This window comes from Eulemur rufifrons, chromosome 16 (genome assembly GCF_041146395.1).
Source record: "Eulemur rufifrons isolate Redbay chromosome 16, OSU_ERuf_1, whole genome shotgun sequence".
Classification (NCBI taxonomy): domain Eukaryota; kingdom Metazoa; phylum Chordata; class Mammalia; order Primates; family Lemuridae; genus Eulemur; species Eulemur rufifrons.
Genome location: NC_090998.1, coordinates 19,641,876 through 19,654,159, shown reverse-complemented (window position 1 = coordinate 19,654,159; position 12,284 = coordinate 19,641,876). Strand labels below are relative to the sequence as shown.

Genomic DNA, 12,284 nt, shown 5'->3' with positions numbered 1-12,284 from the left:
ACACCGTTTGCATTTTTTTTTTCTTTTTTCTTTTACTGGAACTCGGGAGCAGAGTTAAGTTAATCATAATGCTCAGTTTATAACACATTTCATCATAGGCTGGGGCAGGGATTCTTTCTTGTTTTATTTTACTTTATTTACTTTTTTAAAAATTTCATTCCCTACTTCCACTCACCAGAGGCACCCACTTAAATGTAATAGATATGTCTTTAAATACACATTTTTCTTTGTGAAATATTAAGATTTGTGTGTGTGTATATGTGATTTTATAGTCACACAGATGGTGACCTGCTATAAGTCTTCCTCTGGTTCATAGGCACATGCATAACACAGGTAAATTCATCATCAGTCCTGCTAGTATTTAGAGTTTTTTTCATACCATCACTGCATGAGCGTTCTCACCTTCTTATATCCTCACTAACACTTGGAATTGTCTGACTTTCTGATGTTGACTATTCCCATGGGTATAAATGGTAATGGTGGCTCATTGATATTTTAATGTGATTTCCTGATATAATGAGCTTAAACATCTCTTCAAACTATTTTTTAGCTATTTGACCTCTGCTTCAAAATGTTTACTCATTTTTTTTGCCCATTTCTCCATTATGTCTCCTATCTTTTTCTTGGTGATTTTGATGATCACTGTGTAAATTATGGATATCAATGTAATACTGTTTACATGACATAGTTTTTCTCCTAGCCTGTCATCTTTCTTTAACTTTTTCACAATATCATTTATGAAATGAAATCCTAAATTGTGTCATACTGAAATCTAACAATTTTCTGGCCTTAGGGTTTGTGTGTTTAGGATGAGGGGTCAAATTTAAAAAGTATTTCCATATTCCTAATTTAGAAAAATATTCCCTTAGATTTTATCCTACTGCTTTACAGCTTTATCTTTTGCATATAATTCTTTACACCATGTCAAATTTATATGTAGGTATTGCAGGAAGATAGATATCAGTGTTATTTTTCTCCATATAATGAACTTGTTTTCCCAATAATAGGTTCTTTCTTCCTTGATTTATGGTTCCACCTTTAACATGTCTCAAGTTTTTATATAATACGGGTCTACTTTTCACTCTTATTCTGTTCTACAGCTGTATTGTCACACTGATTTTATTACTTTACCATTGTGAATGTTAATATCTCATATAACTCTTCCTCACCCACCTGTCACTTTCATTTTTCCTTTATTCTTTTCTTCCCAAATTTATTTAGCTATGCATGGATCTTTATGCTCCCATATGAATTTCGATGGGTTTATGTGGATTCCATAGATCAACTGGAGAATCTCTGACATCAGATATTGGTGAATGTGGAATATTTTTCCATTTATTTAAATTTTCCTTTATGTCCTTGAATAGAGTTTTTAAAATTTCTCTATAAAGGTGACATGTCATTAGGTTGCTTCCTAAATACTATGTATAAATTATACACACATGTATACAGATATATACACACTGTTATAAAAACACACTGTTTCTCAACTCACACAGAATCCTTCTGTAACCAGATGTGTGGGTTTTTTCCCCGCATTCACCAATTCTCCAACATCAGCTGGGTGTTCAACAGTTTGATTCAATTCTAGCGCTATCTGCATGAAGTTAGCATCAGATCCCACAAGTTAAAGGACTCAGTCCTACAAGCCTGCCCTCATTTTCCATACCACTCACAAGTCTGGGCCTCCCAGACTTCTGACCAGCCAGCTGTAAACTGGGGATTCCCAGGGCCCGTCTTCATGTTTGATAATTTGCTAGAATGCTTCACAGAACTCAGGCAGGAAACGCTTTACTTACATTCACTGGTTTATTGTGAAGGTTGTTATAAAGGATGCAAAGGGAAGCCAGGGGAGGTTTGGAAGGGTCCCAAGAGCACAAAAGTTTCCGTTCCTGTGGAGTTGGGGTGTGCCACCCTCCTGGCATGTGGATAAGTTTACCAACCAAGAAGCTCATCAAATTGCCTTTTCAGGAGTTTTTAGAAAGCTTAATCTCCTCCTCTCCACTGTCTATTCACTTGGTCTTTCCAGGTAGTCCATCTCATCCTCAGGCTATCTAGGGGCCATGCCCTCAGTGATCTCATTAGCATAAACTCAGATGTGATAAAAAGGGGCCCCTTAAGAATAACAAAAGACATTACAATTACTCAGGAAATTCCCATGGAAGTCCAAGAGTGCTAAGGAGCTTGGTGCCAGGAGTTAGGGACAAAGACCAAAAATATTTCTTAGTATAACACATACACACACACTCTCTTACACAAAATGGTGCCATTCACAATCACAAATATTTACATATACACATTCATATGTAAATATTCAGGATTGGAAATTGATTTGTATTGATTATAAATATATTTACCTTTATATTTGTATTATTACAAATGTACTAGTGATTGTAATTATAATTGTAAATGGTATCATTTGGTAAGCATATGTATAAATGTATATGTGTATCTTTTTTCATATATATAAATTTTATATTTATATTACAATAAAATATAATTATAGTTATAAAATTAAACTAAGAAAAATTAAATTCAAAATAAAAATATGATTATATAATTATATATAAATATAAATTCTTATATCTTTTGTATGTATGTGTACATATGTGCATATATATGTACATGGGTACATGTGTGGTACCATTTTCTCTTATTTTTTCTAGTTGCCTGTTAGAGGAATGCTGTCTTTTTTAAAATTTACTTTTTATCCAGCGTCCTTTCTTATTTATTCTAATAAATTGTTGATTTTGTTAAGTTTTCTATGTAGATTTTGCATGTGCAAAAATAAAGAGTTTTATCTCTTTTCTTTACAATCTTACACATCTTAGACTTCTAAAATTTTCTTATAGCATCAATACTTCCAACTATGATAAATTATAGTGGTGATAGTGCATATTCTTGTTCTTTCCTAATCTTAATGGGAACTATATAAAATCCCTCCATTAAGTATGATGCTTACTGCAGATATTTAGTATGTGGTTGTCATCTAGTTTCTGAGTTTTTAATAACATTGGTATTAAACTTTATCAAATATATTTTTCTACATCTGTGAAAACAATTATATATAATTTTTAAAGTCAGGACTTTTTAGCATAGTGAAATTAGTAGGCTTTTTAAAGTACTTTATTTTCATGTCTGAAAAAACCTCATAATCACAATATTTTAATGCATGCTCTGATTTGTTTAAATATTATTTTTAAAATGTTAGCATCTATGTTGATAAGTAAAATAGATCTATTATTTTCTATGCTTTTTCTGTTTTGGACTCATTTTAGTCCCACAAAGTAGATTGGTCAATTTTCTATTTTTTAATTTCTAGAACTATTTGGATGAAATATCTGTTTGTTGAAAGTTTTGTAAATTCACGTGTAAAAGCATTTGTACTTTGGGCTTATTTGGACAGTGGTATTTTCTTATTATTTCCATTTAGTGTTATTGTCTATTCATATTTTTTATTTTTACTTATACCTGTTGTATATAAGCTTTCATAATATTCTTTTATCATTCTCATATTCTCTGATTTATCTAAAGGATTTTCTCTTTTTCTCTTCTGTATTTTGTTTATTTGCATCTTATTTTTTTTTGATCAATATTGCCAGAGGCCTGTAAAGCTTATCTTTATGTCATGAATTTCTGTTTTGTATTATGTCTTTTTTTGTTTCTTTTGGGCTTGCTTTGTTGTTCTTTAGTCAACTGTTTAACACTTAAATCATTTGTTTTGATTATTATACTTCTATTATTACCAGCACTTACTGTTACTCTTTATCTTTTGGTGTTTTCTTTTAGGGAATTCCATTTTGTTTCTTATTAGAGTTGCAGTTCTAACTTTCTTGTAGTTCATAACATGCGTGTTATATCTTTTTCCTTCCCTTTATCTTTAATCTTCCACTTCCCTTCATAGATGACTTGCTAGATCTGATTTTCTAACCTGAGATTGATGTGCTTAACCTATTCGAATTTTGAATTTTTTGTAATTATTGTGGTAGGGCTTTTTTTTTTTCTTTCCATTCTATAGATTGGAGCTTCTTTTACTGCTTTGAAAGCTATATTTTCCCAAATGGTTAACCTGATTATTGAGATTCTTAACTACATTTATGTCTTGCTTATCAATTAAAAAACTTTTCAGTATTAATATCTACTCCCTGATAAGACAAATACTTAATCATGCTCTCATTTTTCTTCATGTCTCTACTCTTCTCTCCTGTTTCTTGCCAAGATCATATTGTAGAGTTTAACATCTAAATTTTGGTAGATATACAACTTTTCTCTATTATTGTGGATTCTCCCTGGATACCCTACCATGGATGGCGGAGGGATGCAACATCTCTGTTTGTTTGATATTTTTAAATAAGTATTGAAATTCACTCAGCATTTTCTTTATAACTTACATTATAATTTTTCTTTCTTATTCCTGAGTTCTGGAAATTGATGTTCTTATTAATGCCAAGTAATGATAAATACTGGAGAACAATTTAAATGGCTTGTAATTTGGGAGCTATTAAGATCTCATACTCCTGTGAGATTTTAAAGTACTATGTTAAAGATAATCAGAGGAGAAAAAAACATTTTTTACATAAAATTTAAATGCCCTATTTTCTGATTAAAAGGAAATCAGGTTGATTATAGTCACTTTGTTGTGCTAACAAATATATACAACTATCATGTACTCACAAGCTAAAAATAAAAAAAAAGGACATCAGGTGACCAAGAGGGTCATGCTAGGTCTCCTGGCTTTTTTATTTCCTTCTGAGTGAAATTATTGATGTTGTCTAAATAACCTCTCCCTCAGAAAGATAGTGTCTGGATCAACTCTGTCTTGCCTTATGAGGTTGTAGAATTATTCTATTTGGTAAAATACATGTACCAAGAAATTACCAATAAAACGTAGTGTTTTCTGAAAATGTGCAGTATCCTTTTCCTTTTGTGAAGAAAATCGCTTTTGTTTTTTCAACTTTGAGCTAATTGGGGAAGGGAAGAGAGCACAGAGGAGTTCTTAAGGTGAATTTTTCTTAAGGTGGCCATGCTGATGCTGGAGTGAGCAGGACACCAAAGAGGGCCACTGGGGTATTGTGTTCTTCATTTTCTCTTATAGGAATTTCAGGCGCCAATGAAAGGATGGGGGGATTTTTGAAGAGAATGGAAGCAGCTCTGTGCAACTCTTGAAATTAAACCAAATCACTTAAACTAGATTTGCTTAGGATTTTTTTCATCACTTTATTTTGAAAATTTTTATTTTTGCTTCCTTTCCTCCTTTCAGTTACTCATGTAAATTCTTAGCTTTTCTATATTTTGTTCATACAAATAAGCTGAATACAGCTAGGGCGGCATTGTTCTTGCTTTTTAGGCTTAAGGTTTAACCATGAGAATCAAGAACTACTGCTATCAGTAGGAGGATACTGGGATAGAACTGGGATGATTTCAAATATTTTCTTCTTTGTTAACTTTCTGGTAGAAATGAATGAGCAAAAAGTGATGAGTAAAATGCCAATCACCAGAAATGGGGTCCCTGTGTGGGCTATAGACTGGATAATTAGGCCCTGAATAACCAAGAGCTGAGTACACAAGGAAATTTTTTAAGTGCTTAGTGTGTGTTACTAGCATACAAACAGTCCTTTTAAGAAACTATGGTAGTTTTTAAATCTTTATTTTTCTTTTATTTATAAATTTATTTATTTTTTAGGTGTATCAAGTCTGAAGAGAAGTCTCTTGGTGTGGGAGTACATACATTTTGCACAAGAGTATTTGGTAAAAATAATTATTTTTCCCAATATCCTATCAGACCAGTATTAAATGCTAAGTAAATGAAATAATTCTCTCAAAATAACAGTCTATATTTTTTCTGTTTATAAACATCACTTTGTAATTATTGCAAGAATGAAGTACATGGAGAGATGGAGAACTTCTTTTATTTAAACAGGTCCTATCTGACCTTAATTACACTTTTTGTCTATTAGAAGATTTGAAAAAACTGAACAGGAAATGCTTTGTTGAAATGTACACATGATTGTCCCGAAACATTTCAGAAAAAGTATAAAGTTCAGGATCTATAATTCCATTTTATTCTTCAGATTACTTACCCTTTATAATTTAGAAACTTTACCATAAAAGTGACATAATTTCTAAAAATCAAATTCAGAGCATTAGGTTTATATTTTGTTAAACTTTGTTGTACAAACAGAGAAAATTGAAATATTTCCAAATAAAATAATGTATGTTAATGCTTACATTGTTAATAGATTTTTCTTTCTCTCTTACTTGTAGCTGGCATTCCTGCACCTATCTATTTTGGAGCTTTAGTGGACTCAACATGTTTACATTGGGGAAATTTGAAATGCGGTAAGCCAGGTGCATGCAGGATATATGATTCCACCAACTTCAGGTAAAGATAATAATTTTTTTAGCATTGCTTTCTAAGCACAGCCTATGCATAAAATGGCACCATTCATCTTGAACATTGTCAAGTGACGTGAATACTTTTGGCTTTATTTTCAGAATAGATATTGATGCTATGTTCCCATTTCTTATTTATATATTAGAATTTTGTTTTCCCATTATTTCTAAAGTGCTTGATAAATATTAGCATGAATGGCTTCCCTAACCTAGCCTTTGAAAATGCTGTTTTTTAAATTGTTAGTAATCAACACATGATAGAAGGTAATGGCTGTGCATAAGTCTCCTATCCAAATTATGTTGTCCTCTACAGCCTCCTTGTTCCATCCTATGTCATTGCTTCATCTCCCTAGTCTGAAGCCTCACTTCCTCTCACCACCCATCTCTCATCTCCAAAATGATACTTGTTCTTCAATGAATCTTGCTGAAACGATATTCTTCATATTTATTAATGCCTTATTTTTGGTTAATATAGATATTATTTTGAACAAAACTCTTTCATTTTGCTCTTTCTGTTTTCATGTGCTTTTTCATTTGGAGATTTGAATTTTGTTTCAATTTGTATGAATTTCTCCTAATGGGGCAACAAGAAAACTCTTCTATTTACTACAAAAAAATAATTTAGCATTGTTTAAAGCATTCTGAGATCTTTATCTTGACCAGCAAAAGGATATATGTCAAGAACTGTGAGGAGAGCGGACAGCATGAGATTCATCTTCGCACCTATTCCTTTTTCTCACAAAGTCCCACAAAGGCAATATGGAGACAGGCTCAGGACCACAGTTAAGGAACCTCAAGGGTCACCGTTGGAGGTTGGCTTCATCCTGCTGCTTGGATTCCTGTTGATAGCAGCCTTAATTAAATGCTGTTTGAGACATATTAAGTAGATTCGGTATCATCCTCTGTTAGATTAATGAAACTGGCCCATGAAGTGGTGTACTTATAAGATAATTTGCTAGAAGCTAAGATATTATAGGAAATAGGGGTAGATATTATTGGTAGACAATTCTCTGTGGATGCCTACATATATGCATATCTTGTTAGGAGAGTCACTGACAGCTTTTGCTGTCTACTATTTTTTTTTAAGGATGTTGAAACCTTGGTAGATATAGATGTAGACATTGATAGTGTCTCCCTCTAAAGCAGAGAGCAATTAGTTTGCTGTCCAGGCTGATAAGAAAATGTCTCCCTCTGGGGCAAATGTTGGACAGATTTTCTTGCAGCCCATTTAAAAGATTGGGATTTCCTAAACTCAGGATTTCTTAGTTGTAACTCAAACCTGCTGTGTGCACAACGTTTACCTCTGTCTCCCTCTGTGTCACCACTTTGGGACTTGGGAGGTAGGGAAAATCAACCTGAACATGAAGCTGATGCTGACTGCTGTGCTGTGACAAAAAGTCCTTAGTCTCTAAACCAGGAGCTTGGTATCTTCTGCCAGCATCCATGAAACCATGGCAGACCAACCTGTTAATTTACAAGCCAAGTAAAATCTCAGACTCTAATAATTCTTGAGAACAAAACTACTGATTACCTTTAAATTTTGCCAAAAATATAAGAATGATCACTTACATTTATTTCATTCTAATAGAGGGCAGAAAATGATTATGGAAAATACAGTGGGCATATGAAATAAGAAAATTAAAACACACAAAATAAGTTGAAAAAATAAACCTAAATGGTTTCCCAATAAATGTAAACTGATAGAACTTGCTTCTTACAAGAAAGACAGTGGTTTTCATATTGAACTTTTCAAAAATTCTAACTATATGTTGTTTATAAGAGACCAAAACTAAGAAAAATTAAAATAAAAGAAAGATTGAAGGTAAAGATTAGAGAAGACATACCAAACATATACTAAATCAACGTCTGTAGTTATATTAATGACTGTGAGGCAAAATATAATTTAAAGGGAAAGGATTAAGAGGGTTAAAGAGAACTACTACTTAATGATAAAAGAAACACTCTACCAAGAATATATAGCAATTACGAACCTATGTAAATCTATCAACACAATCTCAAATATATAAAACAAAAATTTTTTAAATTACAAGGAGAAATCTACAATCAGAATGGGAGATCTCATCACACTTGTTCCACAAATGACTGTTAAATATAGACAAAAACGAGGGAGGATGCAGAAATTTGAACCACCAAATTGTGCAAGAGTGATCTAATAGATATGTCTGTATACAGATATTTGTTAACCCAAATACTGGCACCTATGCCACTAAAAAAGTTTAAAAAAAATCCAAAGTGTTGAGACCATAAATGAAAAGCTATACTTTTGAAAATACGAAAACACAACAATAATAACAGCTGTTTGGAAATGCAAATAAAGAAACAGAGGAGGCACAAATAGACATATTAAGAATGAAAAAGAGAATATAAATACAGATGCTTGTAATACTTCTGCACAGATTTCAGATATAACTGTTTGGAAACATTAAATAGAGAATTTTTTGGACAAATATATATAACCAAATTTTATTATTAATATATAGAAAACTTGAATATATTCATAACTATTTAAAAATGTGAATCTGTCAAAAAAGCCCATTTCCCAAAGGCACCAAGTGCAGATGTTTGTAAGGCAAGTTTTATCAAACTTACAATGAATTGATGATTCCTACATTATGCAAGTTATTCCAAGAAATAGAAAAAGGGAAAAATTCCCAACTCATTTTACAAAGCTAGTACAATCTTAATGTTCATACTGGACATAGAAGAAAAAAACTATCATAGGTTGATCTTATAAATATACATGCAAAAATCCTACATAAAATTAACAAATTGAATCTAATAATCTAGAAAAATTATTAGGGTTCATTTTTTTTTTTTTTTTTTTTGTTGAGACAGAGTCTCACTTTGTTGCCCAGGCTAGAGTGAGTGCCGTGGCGTCAGCTTAGCTCACAGCAACCTCAAACTCCTGGGCTCAAGCGATCCTACTGCCTCAGCCTCCCGAGTAGCTGGGACTACAGGCATGCGCCACTATGCCCGGCTAATTTTTTCTGTATAGATTTTTAGGTGTCCATATAATGTCTTTCTATTTTTAGTAGAGACGGGGTCTCGCTCAGGCTGGTCTCGAACTCCTGACCTTGAGCAATCCACCCGCCTCGGCCTCCCAGAGTGCTAGGATTACAGGCGTGAGCCACCACGCCCGGCCAAGGGTTCATTTTTAACATACATGGATGGTTCAACATCAGAAAAATCTATTGCTGTAATAAGCCCTAAACACAATAAAGGTGGGAAAATCTTGGATTTTCCTCCAACTACATACAGAAAAATGATTTGGTAATACTATATACATTGATGATTAAAACTTTGGGCAAACTCAGAATAGAAAAGGAGAACTTCCTTAACTTGATAAAGTTTATCTAAAAAAATATCCACATGAGTATATACCATAACTAATGGTGATTCTTTGGAAGCATTCTTATTATTAAATACTGGAATAAAACTGCTATCATTGTCAGTATTAGATTTAAAGTAGAGGTCCTATTCAATCAAAAAAATAATAAGAACTTTAACAAAAGATTGGAAAAGATAAAAATAAATTTGGATTTTCTCAATGGAAAATAAAAAAAGCCAAATATTTTAACAAACATTGGAATTAATGAAAGAGTTCAGCAAAGTTGCTGATGTAAGATTGACATGCAATACAGTTAGTGGCTATTATCTTTACGGGAATAAAATTTGACAAAGATATATAAAATTAGTTTGTACTAATCATACTGTTTATGTAAGATTTAATATGTTTTAACTTTTTTTTTTTTAAATAGTCACATTTACCTTGGATTGCCAGCAGCACTGAGAGGATTAAGCTTTCTTCCAGCCTTTTTAATACTCATTCTTTTGAGGAAGCCTCAACTACCTGGTGAAAACGCCTCTTCAGGAACCGAGCTTGTACAGACAAAAGTCACAGAGAAGGAAAATGAGGGCAAAGATTTACACCAAAATTCCAAGGTTTCGAATGATAATGAATTGAAAACTAAACTGTAATGCCCTATTATATCATCCTTCTCAGAACTGGAGAACTCACTGTACAACTTGATTGTTTTAAAAATCAATAGAGTCACTACAGGTAACTTTTTCTTGTCTTTAAGAAACTCAAGACTTTTTTTTTCATTACAGATAAAAATATTCACTGCTGATATTTCCAAGGTATCAATAGCACTTGAGATTTTCCTAGGAGGGGCATTTATAACAACCCACTAAACAAGATTTTAGAGCCAATTTTATTGTTAAAACAGCAATTTCTCTTTTAGCTCACAAAGGTAAGGGTGTATGTCCCCATCTTCTGCTCTAAACAGTTCTAAAAGCTTTCTGTTATGAAAATCTATTTAATTCTATTGAATTTGCACTTTGTTATTCGGATTAGTCGGAGACTGAAATTCTCATCCTGTTTATGTGAACATTTCAATATTTTATTCAAATTTATCATGTCCATGTGAAAAAAGCCTACATCTTATTCTATTTAGGAATTGTCCTTTAGCTCTTTCTATTCATTGCAGACATGACTCTTTTATAATAGATTACTCATTAATATGTCATTGCTTGCTTTTGTTCTTTCTCTCCTTTATTACTCATGTAATATATTTGGTCATTTTGTTCAGAGTACTGACAAATTTAACCAGGCTATTAAAAATCATGTAGCAAACATTGTTGGATTTTTTTTTTCAGCAATTCAAATGTAGTGACTAAACTCTTTCTTAAAAACAAGTATCTGAGTCAAAAGATAAAAGGACAATATTAGAAAAAGTTTAGTCCTTAAAGGCTGTTTGTAGTGTCAGATTTTGTAAAAAAAAAAAAAAAAAAAAAAAAAACAAAAACAAAAAAACAAAAAAAACACCAAAAACAAAAACCCAAAAAACCCATTCTCAGAGTCAGGAAGACTGCTGAATAGACCAATGTTTATGCCATCTATTGTGTCCTAAGTTAGAACACAAACACTAATTTTCTAAAAATAATCTTAGAGAATAAAACTTATAAAAAGAAGCTTCTGTTTTGAAACTGAGGTGAATCAAGTTCAAGGTACATATTAAACACTAAATCTAATCTACTCATATTATTACTTTGTAACCATGAATAAAATCAAAGAACAGAAGGATTTTAGAGTACAGGAGGCCTTACTGATAAGATAGGGCTTCTGGTTCAAGAGAGTAGAATGAACAGATGTATTTCTGTTTGTCTACTCCTTATTCTCCCTGCTATTGAAATGATAGTCAAAATACAAAAATAACCTAAATCCCTAATGATGAAGAGAATGCAGGAAAGTTGGGAGAATACTATGGTTATTTTTGCATAGTATAAAGAGGATGAGAGTGTTTGCAGGGATAGAACCGAGTGGGGGAAGTTGTAATCCAGAATGTATTTAGAAGCAGCCTGGAATGTAGGCGGGAAATGAGTTGCCAGTGCAGAGAGTATGAGGTGGTAGCCGGATAGCAAACAAGCCAGTTAACTGAAGGAGAAATACAGAAATACAGAAATAATCTGTAATTTTGTACAGATTATTTTACAAGCCAATATGATTTCCCAGATGATTGGATACGTAATATAAAAAGAAAGCAACTGAGATGAGAAAGACTGGGTAGAACAGGTTTTGGGGAAAGGATTAAGAATTAAGTTTTAGGCTTGTGAAGTTTGAGACTTCATCTCTGGGCATATTAGAAATAACTAAGATTCAAGATTCAGGATTGAAACATGAGCAAAGGGCTAACATCATTGGAAAAGAGGGGTAGATACGACTGCAGCAGTGCGGTGTAGTGTTAGGGTCTGATGATGTGAAATTTACAGCTGCTTTTTTTTGGTGGGGGGAGGGAATGAAGAGGAGAGAATGGTCTGGAAGCTAAAATGAGAAGCAAGGACTTAACCCTAAGGTTTCAGGGAAGCAG

General features: G+C 32.6%; 1 protein-coding gene across 2 annotated transcripts in view; it reads left to right on the top strand.

Moving 5' to 3' along the window:
- The window catches only part of SLCO1A2 (solute carrier organic anion transporter family member 1A2), a 42,825-nt gene extending 31,781 nt beyond the window's left edge, over nt 1-11,044 (top strand). The window contains exons 13-15 of one of the 2 annotated variants that reach the window (XM_069489265.1): nt 5,684-5,748; nt 6,265-6,382; nt 10,173-11,044. In XM_069489265.1, the coding sequence (XP_069345366.1) occupies nt 5,684-5,748; nt 6,265-6,382; nt 10,173-10,392 (403 nt within the window). In that variant the 3' untranslated portion in view covers nt 10,393-11,044. Of the gene's footprint in view, nt 1-5,683; nt 5,749-6,264; nt 6,383-6,706; nt 6,894-10,172 lie in introns of those variants that run through there. The other variant, XM_069489267.1, reaches the window with a different exon arrangement.
- The last annotated feature ends 1,240 nt before the right edge of the window (nt 11,045-12,284 follow it).